Source organism: Anser anser (assembly GCF_964211835.1).
Source record: "Anser anser genome assembly, chromosome: 4".
Lineage (NCBI taxonomy): Eukaryota > Metazoa > Chordata > Aves > Anseriformes > Anatidae > Anser > Anser anser.
Window position 1 is genome coordinate 70,978,949 of NC_139724.1, and position 17,251 is coordinate 70,996,199.

A 17,251-nucleotide genomic window follows, 5' to 3' on the forward strand; every position below is an offset into this window, starting at 1 on the left:
TGCAGCTGATCTATGGACAAAAATCCATAGGATTTGTAATTAGTAAGTCCTTAATGTGTATTTCTTGGTTGAAGATACTAAAACTAGGAATAGAATAACCAATCTGCCTGTGGCAGTTACATTTTGGACAGGCTTCTTCCCTAATCCAGGTTCCACACAGTTGGACGAGCTATGATAGCATAATGAAGGGAATGATACTGAGCAGATAAGGTTTGAGCTCTACTAAAGTCATCTCCTGCAGTGCTGCCACTGGATATAGAACCATTTTAACACCTTTTAATTAGCAACACCATCAGTCTAAATAGAGCAGTTTAAACTTGAATGCAATCCACCCATTTGCTTGTTTATCTATCCAAAGCTATTTGACATAAGGATTTATAACTCAGGCAAGCAAAGCTGAAATGTAGTATTCCACCCTCAGTTTCTAGTTGATAGTTTTCCATTACTTTTACCTCTTTTAATTAAATGCAGTTTGCGTAAATCTGTGCTCAGTTTGTAATTATGCCAAAATAAATTCCTAACTTCAGTCAGGCTTAAATTTCTTTCAAGAAGTGACACGTATCTTCCACTGGGAGCATTACCTTACAGATGATATGTTATCTGTGTTTGTAGAAACAGTCCTTCACTACCAGTTCTGAAATGCCACTGTGTCCTTTTTTTTTTTTTTTGAAACTGCTCCTTTGAGGTCACAGTGATGAAGACATCTCCTCATTCCTTTAAGAGTCCCACTGTAGTGTGAGAGTTCTTTTCGGAAGAATTTTCTTTGCTGGAGAGGACAGAAAAGATGCAAGGCAGCTGTAATCCCTAATCTGTGTTCCAGCAGATAGTTTTGCTTGGTAAACTGAACGCAGTGCTATGCTGGCAGCACTGTGCAGCTTCTAGGCTGGAACCGTTCTCTGTCGGGCAGCTTGGATGAGTTCAGATAAACATGCCATTTTTGTTCAGGTAAACAAGTCGACTTATCTCAGAGCAAGGCTGGAGGAAATGGGTTGGTTTGCATCTGCTTTGAACCTCTGCTGAGCTGCAAGAGTGTCCTTGGTCCAGGAACACAGTTCTGGTATCTGTAGTAGGGTGTGGGAAAGGAGCAGTGCTAATGCAGCAGAAACATTCCTGTGCGAGCACAGATATTTATACAAATGCTGCACAAGAGATGTGGGCAAAGGGGAAGGAACTTCCAAGATGGGTACATCACTTAAATTGTACTGCTTTCACGTCTTAGCGTTTTACTGAGCAGAGAGCCAGCCTGATTGTTACCCTACACAGATGGGCAACTTGGAGACATCCTGCAACAGGTCTTGCAGAGGAGAAAAGTGCAGGACCTGTGTGCAAATTTTGAGGGGGGGAGAAAAGCATGAGGTGATGAAAAGTGAACTCACGTTTTCCCTTACATGTTCCCTAAATACGTCTTCCCTAAATACTATCGATTTCAGCCAAGAGCACTGTGTATGTAGACACTACCCAAAGGGCATTATGAAACAGCTAAAAACACTTCTAAATGCATACGTAGCAGGAGTCTCTGGGGTGTGTGTGTATTTATATATATAATGAGAATGCAGATTAATTTTCTACAAGTGAAAGAATTAACTTCAGTGCATTCTCAATGTGTGTTTTTTCCATTTGTGAAATCAAAATAATACAAAAAATACAAAAAAAAAACCCTCAAAGCAAGCCAGCTACCTGCCGAGACTTCAAACGTTCAATTTCTAAAAGCTCTTGCAAACTATTGGCTGAAGATTCTTGGTCTGGCCTGGTGCAGCTCAACAAGGGCAGGCAGTGAGCACTTTCAGTTTGAAGCTGTTCATTTTGCTGGGAAGTTTGTGGCAATGTCTTCATTCATCCATCCGTTGTCTGGCCCAGCTTTGCAAAAGAAAGTTTAGCCAAGTGCTTAAATAGCGTTTGGGCCTTTTGGGGGAAATTAATACTGTGAGTTTCTCCCGCTACAGGAAGACAAGAGACAATGAGCTCTGTAAATCACCATGAAGAGGATGTTTACCACATCAGGGCAATGCTAAGCTTCGCAGAGCTGGTAGGTTCCTCCTATTGGCCTTCAAGACCACATAATGTAATACTGCAGTGATCCCCGGCAGAATATTACTGTGCTGATCTGAGACCTTTATATCTGACCTCTTCCTTTTGCGCTTATGCCCAGAGACACCTCATGGGGTTTTTTCCTCAAAGTTTGTAGGCAGGTCCTGTGCTTTTTCTCTTGGAGATCTGTTGTAGGAAGTCTCCAAGATGCTGCCGTTCTGTGATAACAGGCTGGCTCCATGCTCAGTAAAACACTAAGATCTGAAAGCAGGACATATAAGATGTATTTACCCTCAAAGTTAGCTGCTATACGGTGGTAATATTTTTTAATTTAATTAAAAGACATGATGAAGACATGGATAGTGAAAATAAGTTATCCCATGCTGCAGGTAGGAACCAAATGCCCCTAACGGAGAGGCCACCTGGGTCAGTGCGAGACTGTCGGGTTCGTGATGCAGGACACTGCATTCTTACAATTAATGCAAAATTGTGCCAGCTTCTACAGCAAGAGAGTGCTGCTACGGCCATAGGTGATAATAGTTCTTAAAAAGCTTACAGTTCCTGAGAAGTAACCCCTTGACAGCACTAAATTTACAACCAGAAGTCTAGCATGACTATTACGTGTTATCTTTATCTAAACATCCCATTCTTGTTTCCACCTTGCCACTTTTTGAACGCTGACAGAATCTGCAGAAATCTGGCCATTATTACATTCCAAAAAACAAATAATCTAATGACTTTTTTAAATAAAACAACACCTCTTTGTAGAGATAAAATTCCTTTAGGTAGAGGCCTTTACTACTGCTCCTGCAATAGCTACATCCATTGTCCAGCAAGAAAACACTGCCTGGTTTCTATGCATCTTTCCCAAAGCATGTCATCAACCTTTAGTCCATTAGACTAAATGCAGAGATATGATATTTAAAGGTGTGCTTGTGTTTTCCTGGGGGTGTTTTCCAGACAGTTTCTGGGTTATTGGTAAATGTCAGCATGCAGCAGATCTCACAGGTGGATGGGAACTCATGATGCCTGTGTTTGAAGTTATAGTAACCCAAAAAACTCCACTTATTTGGAAGCTTAGTGACCTTATGGCCTAAGCGATATTATTCAATACCGATCTTAATTATTATTTAAGGTTATGTCTCTTTATAAGATATAAATTTATACGGTAGCTCTTGAGTGTGGGCTTGAACGGGCTGTTTAAATACCCTTCTCCTCCTCCTGGATTATTGAGCCGTCCTGATGCCTCCACGCCTTAACCTTTAAATCCCGGCCAACCTCCCCATTCCCTGTTTCGCCCTTTTTTTGGGGGGGGGTTGGTGCCGAGGGGGAGGTGCCTCAGCCATGGCGCTCCGGGGGGCCGCGCTCGGCTCTCCCGCCAACACGCCCCGCGCCGGGCCCAACCATGGCGGCGGGGGGGATGGGGACGGAGCCGGGAGCGTCCTGACACCTCCCGTTCCTCCGTGAACCACCGAGGAGCCCTCTTGGTTCTCGGCGAGGCTCGGCGGAGGCTCGGCGGGCGCGTTTCTCCCCTCCTCGGCCCTTCCACACGCCCGCGAGTCCCCCCCGGGGCGCCGCGGTGGAGGGGCCGGCGGGGAGGCGGGCTCGGCACGGCGGCGGCGGGAGATGCGAAGCGGGGCCGGCTGCGCTCCCTGCCGCCCCACGCCATGGCTGCCCGGCAGCGGAGCCCTCACGGCGCCGAGACCGCCAGGTAGGAGCCAGCGGGGAGCCTGGAGGTCCCCCCTCGGCCAGCTCCCTTCACCCGTTCCTCCCCGCTTCCCTCCCTCGCTTCCCCTCAGCGAGGCCGCCTCGTGTGGGGGGCGCCGCCGCCGCCGCCATGTTGCGAGCCGCCGGCCCCTCGCTGAGGGGACGCCGCTTCGTTGCGGGGAGCGAAGGCGGCGAGTCGTTTTTTTTTTTATTATTATTTATTTACTTAATTATTTTTAATAGAGATGGAAATAACGGCTTTGTCTTGTCTGCCGGCAGCCCGCAGTCTGCCCCTCGGTGGTGCCAGGGGAGGAAGCGCGGCGCGGATGGGAAGCGGCGGAGGCAGAGCCAAGACGGCGGCGCGGCGAGGGACGAGAGCTCCGGCAGGGCTGCCGACGGCAGGCTGGGCAGGTAGGTCGTGGGCTGCTCCCCTCAGAAAACACCCCGCTGGAATACGGCACCTGCAGGGGAACACGAAGTCATCGAGCCCCCAGCTGCCTCACGGCAAACCAAAAGTTAAAGCATGATGCTGAGGGCATCATCCAGATGCCTTCCGAGCACCGACGGGCGCGGGGCACCAGCCACCTCTCCAGGAACATGTCCCAGGGTCTTACTGCCTGCACAGCAAGGCAATTTTTCCTCACGCCCACTGTGATCCTCCCCTGACACAGCTCTGTGCTGTTCCAACACGCACACTAAATACTTGGTCCAGAAGAAATTAATCTGGCGCGGTGTTTTTGTCTCAGAGTTGCTCCTTGAGAAATAAGGCTCTTTGATCTTTTAACCTCGTCAATGCGTATAGATATCTGAGAGGAGAGTGTCAAGAGGATGGAGCTGTGCTCTTTTCAGTTGTGCCCAACGACAGGATGAGAGGCAACGGGCACAAACTGAAGCACAGGAGGTTCCGACTGAATATGAGGGGACATTTCTTTGCTGTGAGGGTGACAGAGCACTGCAACAGGTTGTGGAATCTCCTCTGGATATACTCAAAACTCACCAGGAGGCCATCCTGCACAATGTGCTCTAGGAGATCCTGTTCAGCAGAGGGGTTGGAGTAGATGATCTCTAGAGGTCCCTTCCAACCTCAGTCATTCTGTGATTAATTCTCATGATTTGCACTATTTTTCTTCATTTTTTTTATGCTTGCACTTTATGCTTGTTTACTGCTGTTTACCATGAAGTGCTAACAGCACCAAAAAAACTGTGCATCTTTGTGGGTACAGGCTGTGCTTAGTGTTAGGGTCAAAAAAAACAAGTTGACTAATGAAACATGCAAGTCTGCAAGGTAATCTGCACTTATTTTTCTGAAGTCTTACTTCTGAGAATGCTACATCATCCCAAAAAGTTGTTTCTAAATATGTGAGCAAATCTGGGAGGGGGGTCCACTTCTGAGGTCAGTCATTCTGTTCGTAGTGCTGCCATTTGCCTTCCTTACCATTTCCCCAGCACAGGAAATGACAAATTAGTGAACGTATCTTATTTTATAGCACCGTTTACATCTGAGCTATAAATACCAGGGTCCCTTTTGTTCCTCTCATCAGTGGATCGGAGTTGCAGCCTACAGCCCTGTTGATTGAACCTAGGCTTCTGATCCAGAATGAGATGGGTTGTACCCTAGAATTAAACGGTTTTTTTTTGCTGATGGTAAGCCCAGAAGACACTGGTCAACAGCTCAAAGGCTGGTATCAAAAATAAATTACTAAATTAATTTCAGGAAGCATGCTTGAATTGTTTACTTTGGGATAGTCAGCAGTGCACCTTTTTCTTCCGTGGGGGAGCAGTAATCAAATGTGGCCTGCTTTTTCAGTTAGAGATGGATTTAAGTAAATGATAGAAATCATTTTTGGATGAACAGATATTTGCGAAGGGACCTGTGTTGTTTGGTACAGATTTTTAAACTTTTCTGAGTTGGTAACTGAGGTTCATCTAAAAAGGACTTCCACTATGAATTTAACAAAAACATCAAAGTAGTGCAAGCCCATTTCTGAGCTGGGAGCAGGGAGGGATTTGGAGTTGGTTTTAGTGCAGATGGGTCAAATTCCCTGACTTCAAGAGACTTCTCTGGGCAGAACCTTCGTAACTCTCCAGAGAATTTCCAGATCTAATGAGAAAACTCTGGTCTGTAGGACGCGGTTTTGGTTTTGTACTTTAGGAAGATAAATCATCAGGACAGGAGGTGGTCTGGAAAACATATTTAATAATCTGAATGTGGGCAGCTGTCAGCTGGGAAAGGTTATGCTCGTGATGTTAATGGGCTGCAATAAAGTTGTTAAATGCTGTTAGCAAGGTCAGAGCAAATCTCAGGTTACCAACTGAAAACTGAGTCTTTTCTTTAATGATCTGTATAATGTAATTACATGTTCTAACTTTTGTCTCTTATAGCTCAGGAGTCTGCAATCATGAAAGGGTAAATATTTGATACATTGTTCAGTGGAGTGAAAATACAGAAGTGAGTAAACGAGTGAAGATGATAGTTCACATACCATATTCTGAAGGAAACCAACTTAAACTTACTGAAGTGTAGGCTAGGTAACTTGTTACAGTGGTTAGTTTCTACAGATATCTACGTAAACTTCTTAACAAAAACAAAACAAAACCAGACAACCTCAGAGTGGAACTACCAATTTTTTAGTTTTAAAATGCTACCATTTTCATAGAACTATAGAAGATCTTCAGAATTATTGTGACTACTATACATGAGTATGTCAAATAGCTATCAAGCTGTGAATGGGGGAGATGGTAGGAGAGGGATGAAATACAATAAAACAAATCTGTAATTTTTTTCTTCTTCAGTTTTACAACACCAGAAGGCCCTGGCCCCCTTTCCCGGTGTTCAGACTGGGGAACTGCAGTGGAAGAAGATGAAATGAGAACCAACGTTAACAAAGAAATTGCAAGGTACCCGTGGGTTTTTAACATGTGGAGGAGGGAGGGAAAATGGCAGTTTTCCTGTAGAATCTGCATTGACTTGTATTTTTAACTTAAATGCTGTAGTAAAATCAGACCAGCCTTGGCCTGAGAGCCAGAGGTAGCAAGTTCTGCTTTAGGCCAGCTGTGGCTTAAGTCCTGTAGCAGGGACGTAGCACACTGGTAGTCACTAAACCTCTCCCTTTTGGACAAAACCTCTCCTGTGTCTCCAGATTTAAATCATCTCCTTTGAATATCCTTTTGGTATTTACTGTTTTGGCATATCATTACCATAGGAAGGTTTTTTAGACAAATGACTTAGGAAGTGAAAGTCCTTTGGAGTTTTGTTTTTTTTAGGGAAAAACTGAAGCAACCATTCCATAGTGGGAAGGTACTTAGATTGACTTATTCAAGGCTACTGCTTAACTGAGAAGTGAAATTAACTGTGAGCTGGGACAGTGCAGCCTTGTCTGTTCTCTTTGTGTATATTCTTAATACTGACTTGAACTCTTACAGATACAGAAGAAAACTCCTCATAAATGAGTTTTCAAGGGAAAGGAGGTCCTCTTCTGGAAGGTAGGTTTCTAACTTAGCTGACAAACAATAGGTTTGAATTTTCAAATGTACTGTGTTGCTTCTGAAAACTGTTCAAGTAGTTCATTGGAGGTCTCCCCTGATATTATAATTCAGTAACATTCTCAGCATCCATTTGAAAATTTTTAATGTTTCTTTTTAATTTTCGGCATGCAAGTTTGTTCTAGGCATATCACTTGTTTTCTGGTACCCCCATTTTATATTACTTTTTTCTTAGTTCTGATTCAAAGGAGTCCACTGCAACAGTAGAACTTGAGACGGATGAAGTGGTTTTGATGAGAAGACAAAAACAGATAAACTATGGAAAAAATACAATTGCGTACGATAGATACATTAAAGAAGTTCCTAGGTAAGTTGCTCGAGTTTCTGGAAAACTAAATGTTCAAATAGAGGTCATACCTGTTCTTTGTAAGCATGTGAACGTACTAAACTTGATATCTGAGGTATCTACAAATGAAACTAAGGCTTTTTTTTTTTTTTTTACCAGATAAGCGAAATGAACAAATTAAATGTGTCTTGGATTTTTGTTTATTTTAAAACTACTCTGTACATGAGGCCTTTTTAACTTTTTCATGCTGCAGAAATGAAAGTGTAAGTTCTTTTGCTGTGCTTGTCAGTTAGGGGAAATGAAACTGCTTTTTTTGCAGCCAGTTTTCTCGTTAGTAAACTGACAGGCAAAATGGACTATGGTTGCTCTTAAACTTGGTATATATGTTATATGCAGAAACTGCACAATTAAGTTTTCAGATCTAACATTGATTTTTTTTTTCCCCACTTGACCCAAAAATGGAAGAACTAAAATGTTCATGTGTAGATGCCAGCCTTTCACTTGAGTACTGGAATTGTGCAGTAGTCTTTGTTGTTGTTTTTTTTTCCCCAGAAAAATCACTTAGAATTTGCTGGGTTGTAATGAGCATGGACAGCAGGCAGTCTTAACTTTTACAGCTATCTGATATCTCTGTGTGAAAAGCATTAATCATTTTTTTCACGTCTAACATAGATGCCATCGTATACCAGGAGTTCACCCCAGAACTCCAAATAAATTTAAGAAGTACAGCCGTAGGTCATGGGACCAGCAAATAAAACTGTGGAAAGTTGCACTGCATTCCTGGGATCCACCTACTGAAGAAGGATGTGATCTGCAAGAAATGTATGTATAGAATCTTAAAGATAGATGTATATATTAAAAAACAGCAACACCTTATGTTCAAAAAAATAAAGAATTGTAGCCATTTGTGAGACAAGTCAGCGATTACTGAACGTTTTCGTTAGTTACTTGTCCGCAGTTAGTGTTCTTGAGAGCTACTCAGTTCCTTCTCAGAGTATGTAACAGCTTTCTGGACCTAATTGGTGAGACTGGACTTGTAAGGGCATATCTATATATCCCCCATTTCTTGTAATGTATTTCCACTGGATGAGATCAGAGTTCATGCTACAGTGCTTTATAGTGGGAAATATCACACCAGCAAGGCAGAATGTTCTTTCAGGCCAGCGTAGATTAATTAAGCTGTGGTAGAAGCAGTGCTGGAGAGTTCAGACTGACAGATCTCATGAATATTGAGCTCAGAACAGAATAATGCAAATAGTTATTTTTCTCTACAGAAAGCAATAAAACTGGTCAGGGAATATCCAAAAGAAAACGGTGGGATTACAGAATGAAGGGATGCAGACGTAACTAATTCCTCAGGAAACAGATTTGTGGTGACAGACTACTTTATCACCTCCCTTGGCACCCCCCCAAACATTGGTGATGATTTTAAAATCAGTGTGGAGCAGTGGGATATAAAAAGCAGTGGCTTACTTTAGCTTTCTTTTACTTGTAATCAACAAGAAGGGAGTTAAGTGGTGTTTCATCCTGAAGCCTGCGGCATCTGTTGGTGTTGAAATGCTAGTCTGTCTTCAAATACTAGTGCCCGGTTCTGTGTATTGTGGCTGTTAAATCTTGAGTGGAAAACAAATTAATGAAAACCTTGTCCAGGGAAATAAAAATTGTTTGCTCTTTCCGTAACCGTTGTCCTCTATATTGAGGCATTGCTTGCGCGTTGGGTGGTTTTAGTTGCACTACTCAATCTCAAGGCTTTAACGTAGTCTTCAGCCATTTTGGCTGTGTAAGTTAACCTGCTGTTCTGTTTTGTCTCAGCACTTTTGTCACCTCTGTATAACCTCAGTAGGTCTCGTTGCTCTTGTTCTGACATTGCTTTCCGGTCTGCGCCCATGAACTACAATAAACCTCCTATTAAAAAATGTAATTGGTTCTAAGGTATATGCTTTTAAATTATTTACAGTAGTCCTGTTGACCTTGGTGAGATGGAGACAGAATCCGTAGCAAGCCATTCTACAGAATCTCAAACGAGCTGTCAAGATAATGATGTAAGAACGCCTGTCATTTGCATAAATATTTGTTTAGTAATTGGTCCGTTGATTAGAATTGTAACCAGAGTAGCCTGAATACACGAGAGGCTCCACAGTCAGCTGTGTTTAGGGGCTGCAATTATTAAATTCAGACACTTTCACAGCTGTAATCAATGTCTGTCTGTAGTCTGAATTTAGAGAATTAGAACTTAACTGTCATCTGAGATGGTCACTTCCCTAATTTTTTATAGCTGGCAGAAGAGAATACACCTGTTCAAAATATGTCACTTGTGAACTGTGATGTAAAGAGGAAATACTACTGTACATTGAAATACCTGATTTTAAAACAGAAAACAATTGGTACAGTTTTCTGGGCATGAGTGGACATTTTGGATGCTCTTTTTATACCTAGAAAACACTTAGCACAGCTGAGCAGTGCCCTGTTCTAAAGATGTAGTAATGTTTTTCTTGCTGTTTTCTTAATACATCTCTCATGATGAATATTGAATCTGTATAAGGTTTTGGTGTACACATACACCGATCCTTAAGATGTATGTAAGAAACCTTAGGAAGTGGTTGTATGGCCTTCACTTGAATCTCTTCAGATTTGAGACTAGCCTAATGTTTTTGTATGGCCTTTAAAAAAAAGTGTTTGTAAGCCTCTGCTATAGAGTGGTCTAAATGAATTGAAGAAGTTACATGAACTATTGCCTAAGCAAACCTGTATTTAACTGCTTATTTTTAATGTTTTTTGTATTCCAGGATACCTGTTCTGGCACTCCCACCAAAGTTAGACACATTGACTATCAAGCAGAAGGTGAATTTGACTTGGAAGCGTGTTTGAGTGAGCCACTTAAAGATTTCAATACTGTGAGTTAAATAGTCTTATGCCAATTGTTTTAGGGGAAGTTTCTTTTTAAATTTGAGAGGTTAGCTTGATTCATAAACTGGGTGTTTTCTACCTTTTAATAGTGAGAAGGGTTAAGCAAAGTTAAAGACTGTTCTCTACGTTGTGGTTGGTCTACATATTCTCTGGACCAAATTTATGTAAAAAGTAGAATTAAGTTTTGTGACTTCTTTTTAATTTTTAATTTATGTATCTCAGATTTTTTTATAAAACCTTCCAATAGAAAAAACAGCCGAAGGCAGTGCTATTCTCAAGTGATTATAAAGTTCATCAAGATCTTACCATCTTTTTTCCCCCATTGTGTCCCTAATTTCAGTTGTCCACCTGCAGATCAAGAGCAAAATAGGGAAAAGTTTTTCAGCAGCTGTATGTCATTTTGCTTTTCCATCTGTCTCTACAAAGATCCATCTGGAAGTAATGCAGGCGGTAGCTGAAGCATACTGCTGATTAGTACTGGTATACTTGTCTGTTGCAGTCACTAAAGTTTAAACTGCCTTACCTTTTAAAAACAAAAAAAAAAACAGATTCTTTTTATTTGCAAAAATGTTTCTGAAACAACTGGAGAAGAATTACTCAAGAAATTAGTCAATATTGTAAAGACTAGGTAGCAGTAATATTGTTTTAAGAAGCAGTAGGCTGAATTTGAAATCTGTAAATATTAATGAGCTGTTTGTTAATACAGTCAAGAAAACAAAATGTTTAGGGAAAATAATTGATGCTTTTTAATTTGCCGATTTTAAATGTAAAACTTGTAAATGATAACACTGTACAGACTTTCTGCTGAAAGCAGTTAATGTTTCTATTGCTTTTGTATGGGATGTTGCTGGAAAATAAATGGATGTGAATTTATTTACGACTCTTCATTTCCTACTACTGGTGTTCCGTGGATAACAAAATGCAGAGAAAATACTGAAAGCCATATATCTGAGGCTGATACTAATAAGCTAGGGTATAATATGGGTTTTGGAGGAAGACCTAGAATCTAGTTGTGTGAGGCCACCATGGTGAATTTAAGACTGGTTTGTAATGGGTGAGCCTTTTGCAGTCCCCTTCAAAGCAGTCCAGATTAGTAGTTCTCCGTGAGCTGGTTACAAGGTTGTGTTCTCTAGAACTGCTGCTGGAAAAGCTAGGTGGGCGCTTGAAGCTCTGTTAACTGGACTTCACCTGATTTGATCTCTAACCTGGAATTTCTGGGTGTTGAACACTCTCAGGCTCAAAGGAGACACAAACTTCTCAACTCTCCGGTGAGTATCCTACCTATAAGGACTATTACTAGTTATCAAGTTTGTCAGGCACTCTTATAATTCTGTAGCTTTTGTCTTGATCTGATGGGGAAACATCCAAGAGGAAGCTGTGGTGCGGAGATAAGGTGGTCTTAAGGTCAAGCCAAGATCTCCCATGTCACACTGGAGGCATTTGATGCCTTTACCTAAGGCTTCATCGTGCTAAATGGCCTTAAAACCAGACTTCCTGGGCAGCACAGTAACTGTTCTGAGCATCAAGGTTTTTAACTCAGGTGATAGGGCTGACAGGCAATTGCACATGAAGTTCCCTGGGAACACTATTCCAAATCACAACTACCTACTATTATGTATTTTTGTTTGTTTGTTTGTTTTAATGGTTAGCGCATCTAACCATCAACCACTTAAAAATGTAGTTCTGCCACTGTGCTATTCACTGTTGGCAACTGGTGGTACTAAATATTTTCATAATTTTTTGTTTGTTTGTTTTGTTGCACTTTTAAATATTTTGAAGGTTCGTAATGAGTCACGTGAAGTCAAGAACAAAACTATTCATATCGTAAATAAGCAACCGATAGTACACACTTCAGCATCGGTCAAGAATAAAGAACTAATGTTAGATGAGGTGGCGTCTTTACCCAATGTGAACTAGTACAGCAGGGTTTCTGGAGAGAACTACACATTGCAGAGCTGCAAATTAATTCTTCGTTTCATCTTGATTCTGTATTCATAATCCTGAAGCGCTTGATTCTGCGTAACCGTAGGGTGGTAGTTGACAGGGAGCTGTTGTATCGATTTGCATGTTTTCAGGAGATACCAGGTGCTCGTGCTGCTCGTACACTTGCTGTAGCGGGTAGAAATAGTCGAGCTGTCTACTTTGCTGTTGTTTTACTGAAAGGACTGTGCAAGGAATTAGATGGTCAGTGAATTGGCTTCTCCATGTTATTCATAATACCATGCTATATCTAAACTTCCCACACATAGCGTGGCAAAACTTGTCAAGGTGTTGTGGTTTAACCTGACCCAGCCTGGGCCCGCTGCCCTGCCTCTGTCCCCTCCCAGCCCCTGGTGCGCCCTGGCGGGCTGGCACGAGAAGCTGAAAGGTCTTTGACTCAGTGTAAGTAAGCACTGCTCCGCACCAACTAGAACATCGGCGCGTTATCAGCATTATTCTCATCCTAAATCCAAAACACAGCACCCTACCAGCTACTAGGAAGAAAGTTAACTATCCCAGCTGAAACCAGGACGCGAGGTTATATTATACCCAGGCTGTTCAGGTTGTTTTGAATAAAATTAAGTCCGGAGATGCTAGCAGATACATCCAGTCTGGTCTCCTGGGTAACACGGGTCGTACAATATCACCTTAATCCTGTAGTGAGTAATTTTAAGCCTCGTGTGGAGAACCAGGATGAGGCAGTACTGGAGTCAAGAGAAGCAATTCGACTTTGTAAAGGGGGGATGGTAGATCTAACACCCGATTTAACACCCACAGGCAGCTAAGCATCGCACAACTGCTCGCTCACTCCCCCCAGTGGAATGAAGGAGAGAATCAGAAAGGTAAAAGAAAACTCGTGGGTTGAGTTTTTACAGCCTTTTTTAAAGGCTGTTTAATAAGTAAAGCAAAAGGTGCATGCTAAAAGTTTCAGGCCTGGGGGAAAAAGGGGAAAACTTCACAAAGAACCATAGTTCCTATGCAGAATAGGAAGATGTCAGGCAGAGTGGAGACTGCTTTTCTGTTATAACAAAACGTATAAAATATTTCTCCTTTGGCAAGCATCTTGGGACACTTAAGTTTCTACAGAGAAACTTCTCAGGGTTTTATCCGTAAGCTTAGATAATTTATTTCTCCTGGCTTGCTTAAAAGCAACCGTTAGATGCAGGTCTGGGGTGTTCAGCATGCGTTCTTACCCAGGCACTGATACTTGTTGGTAAACAGTATCAGCTTAGAAGTCTGCATGATGTTCAGTGTCTGTGAAACAGGCTCAGATTTTGAGTTTGTCCTGAAACAACAGGGCATCCGTGGTATTGGTTTTAATCCTATGAGTTATTCCCCTTCACTTCAACTATTTAGAGGACTTCGTGTTTATGGACTGCATCTAGGTAGGGGTTTAAAGAGAGCACCGATGTTTTCTGAGATGTTTTTTCACTAAATAATGAGCAGGAAATATATATTTTTTTCACTGAATGCAAAATTGAATGAATCATAGAGTGATTTAGGTTGGAATTGACCTTAATGTCCATCCATTTCCAGCTCCCTGCCATGGGCAAGGACACCTCCCTCCAGCCCAGGCTGCCCAAAGCCCCATCCAGCCTGGCCTTGGGCACTTCCAGGGATGGGGCATCCACAGCTTATCTGGGCAGCCTGTTCAGTGCCTCACCACCTTTTGAGTGAAGAATTTCTTCAAAATATCTAATCTAAATCTTCACTTTCTTAGTTTAAAACCATTCCCTCTTGTCCTGTCACTGCACCCCCTGACAAAGAGTCCCTCCCCAGCTTTCCTGCAGCCCCCTTTAGATACTGGCAGGCCATTGTAAGGTCTCCCCGGAGCCTTCTCTGCTCCATGCTGAACAACCCCATTTCCCTCAGCCTGTCTCTATCCGATCCAACAGCTCCATGTCCTTGTGCTGGGGGCCCCAGAGCTGAATGCAGGCTCCAGGTGGGGTCTCACAAGAGCAGAGCAGAGGGGGACAATCCCCTCCCTCGCCCTGCTGCCACCCTGCTTTTGATGCAGCCCAGGACATGGCTGGCTTTCTGGGCTGCTGGCACACATTGCTGGCTCATGTGGAGCTTCTCATCAGCCAACGTCCCCAGGTCCTTCCCCTCAGGGCTGCTCTCAGTGAAGTCCTCTGGTGGTTAAATGTGGGGTAACATCATCTGTTTAAGTTAATGTCTAGTTAATAAAATAATATTACATAGTATAAAATCTGTTTTTTTTTCAATTGTGCATAATTGCCTACGATGGACTTTGCTTCAGACGGAGAACTGGTGAGTCAAACAGCGGAGTTAATAGGTTAAAGCCCTTTAAAAATGTGCAGGTTGTTACATGGGCAGCAGAATCTGTCAGCCTTGCTTTTTATAGATATGAGCCTTCTGTTTTATGTTTCTCTTACTCCCTTCATAGCAAGAGCCTTGTGTCCTCTTTCAGCATCCTTCATACCATGCCTAGCAAACTGACTGTAGTCTTGGCTCTGGCTAATTCAAAGCTCCATCTTTTTTGACTGGATATTTGGTAACGTGCTGAGCACGTAGGAGCTAAGCTGTCCCAACTCTTCCTTCACTTGTGCATTAACTGGGCCTTCCTTCACTACTTAGCTGGTGTCACATAAAGCTTACAGGAAGGTATGTACCCTTTTGTTAAATACAGAGGAAAATGGAAAGCTAGTTTAAAAATTAGAAAGGGTGGGACAGATGTTCTGAAAAAGACTTGACAATGCAATGATTTAAGCCTCTTTAAGGAAGCCAAGCTAAAGCCAGCTTTGTTCCATGAATCCATTTTTAAGTCAAGAATACCCATTCAAACAACATTTTGTTCATGCGTGTATTTACTAAAGTTATTTTCAGGATTATCTGCTTTGTTGTGTTGCTAATGCACATAAGATCCCTGGTACAAAGGCAAGGTTTTTGTAATTACATTTGAATGTGGATCTGTGGGGAAGTCTACTGGGGGCTTTTTTTTTAATCAAAACTGGATTGGTAAAAGAGCTCTTTTGAAAGAAATTTGAACTTAGTGGAAGTTCCCATTCTTCTGTTTTCTTCTTCTATATGGCTTCTCAAAACGTGAGAAGGTTGGTTAATAACTGTTTGGGAATTCCTTCCTGAGAGCTTCATGACAAATAGGGATAATTTCGGCAAAATACAACATGACTGGCAAAGAGATTGAAGTTACTTTGGGAAGGGTCAAAATCCATTTTAGTTTCAAAGAACCCAGTGTAGTTAGGAAGTAGTATATGTAAGAAATCAGGAGAGAAAGCAGTATTGCAGGGCAGAATTTATTCAATACATGTGGTATTTAATTTTGCAGCATCCACTACCTAAATACAAGATGTGCAAGGAATCAAGGTCCAGCATCTGTCACTTCTGCCCCGCACTGTATTTTTGGATTCCCAATGCAAGCTTCTTCTCGGAGTTTGCCACTTACCTCCCTTGGATTGTGTTGAAACACAATAGGAAACGAATTTATCCCCAAAGTGCTGATTCATACACTTGAGAAATAAGCTAGTTTGAAGTGGAACCTTGGAGCTTCCTTCATGGGTTAAACTGGGGTTCAGCTGTCTGCGCTGGGGGCTTTCTTTCTATTCAAGTTCCCATTGAGAGAGTTCCTGGGAGGTACTGAAAAGGCTCTAATTATTAGTAAAAACAATGTTCCCTTTTGTGTCCCGTTAGAAAGGGGCTATTCCATTTCTTCTGAAAAATGCTTTGTTTTCAGAAATATGAGCGCAATATAGAGATGAAGATTTGTGTCTGTTCTTTCAAACAGCTTTCATGTGCTGGAATCAAAGTAACTTTGTAATACTGCAGAGGGCAGTAAAAGTGCATGTTTAATTACATGCACACAAAAGAAATCTCCGAGTTGCTTTACATTTGTTGTAAATGCTAGGAATCTAATTATACTTACTGATTCTGACCTTAGGAGCAACCCATAGTTCCAATAAAATCCCTTCAAGTCTGTCATCTTTCACTGTTCTTTCCATTTCCAGTTTCACTTGATCTTAAGCCCATTATTACAGGGAATGGAGGATAATAGAAACTTAACAGCAGACAGAGAGAAAAAAAAATGGACCTGGGGGGGGGGGAAGTCCTCCTGACAGATAGCACTAGCCTGCTTGCATTTAAAAACCCCTAGTGCTATACGGTGGAAGTATATAAAAATGCTTATTTAATTTGCTTTATAAAGACATTTTTTCATATGCAAAGAATAAAGGAAACTTTTTTTTTTTTTCCCTGAGGGTTTTAAATTTCCCAAAGAAGACTCCTTTTAGGATTTTGTCCACGGTTAATTGTTTTCAGAACCTTTCCGAGCATTGAATTCATTTTCTTTGACATAATTGTTTAGACTGTGTTAGTCTCATATCTACCAGATCATTAGTGCTCTAAAAGCATTGCTGTATGAATTAAAAATTATACGCTGTAGTTGCAGAGTTGGGTGTAAAATCAAAGTAGGAAATTAGCAGCAACTGAAAAGAATACGTTGGTAAGGTTACCACGTACAATGCATGGAGGAAAGAATGCTAGAAAATGTAGTTAAAAAAGTGTCAGTACAATCTAGAGACTGCTCATAGCCCGAATTGTTGAGCAGTGTATGCAAGGTGGTGGCAAAGCCAGCACTAGTAAATGTATAAGGAATAAAATGATGTTCTGGTGGTCCTCTGTCCCTGAGCAGAGGCAGTAATCCTTGTCTGCAAGGAAGAAGGAGGAAGAACTTCAAGCTAGCCAGGCTGCTCTGGAAGCAAATTCATGCTTCACTACGCAACTAGAATTTCTGGAACAATATGCTCCGAAGAAAAGACCAGCAAG

General features: G+C 41.9%; 1 protein-coding gene across 1 annotated transcript; it reads left to right on the plus strand.

The window, feature by feature from the left end:
- Positions 1–3,433: 3,433 nt before the first annotated feature.
- SLBP (stem-loop histone mRNA binding protein) lies at positions 3,434–11,344 on the plus strand. The gene is made up of 9 exons (XM_083835786.1): positions 3,434–3,739; positions 4,015–4,146; positions 6,529–6,633; positions 7,159–7,218; positions 7,454–7,585; positions 8,237–8,386; positions 9,522–9,606; positions 10,351–10,458; positions 10,812–11,344. The coding sequence occupies exons 1-9, from the start codon at positions 3,696–3,698 to the stop codon at positions 10,839–10,841; spliced, it is 846 nt and encodes a 281-aa protein (XP_083691912.1). The 5' UTR covers positions 3,434–3,695; the 3' UTR covers positions 10,842–11,344.
- Positions 11,345–17,251: the final 5,907 nt, after the last annotated feature.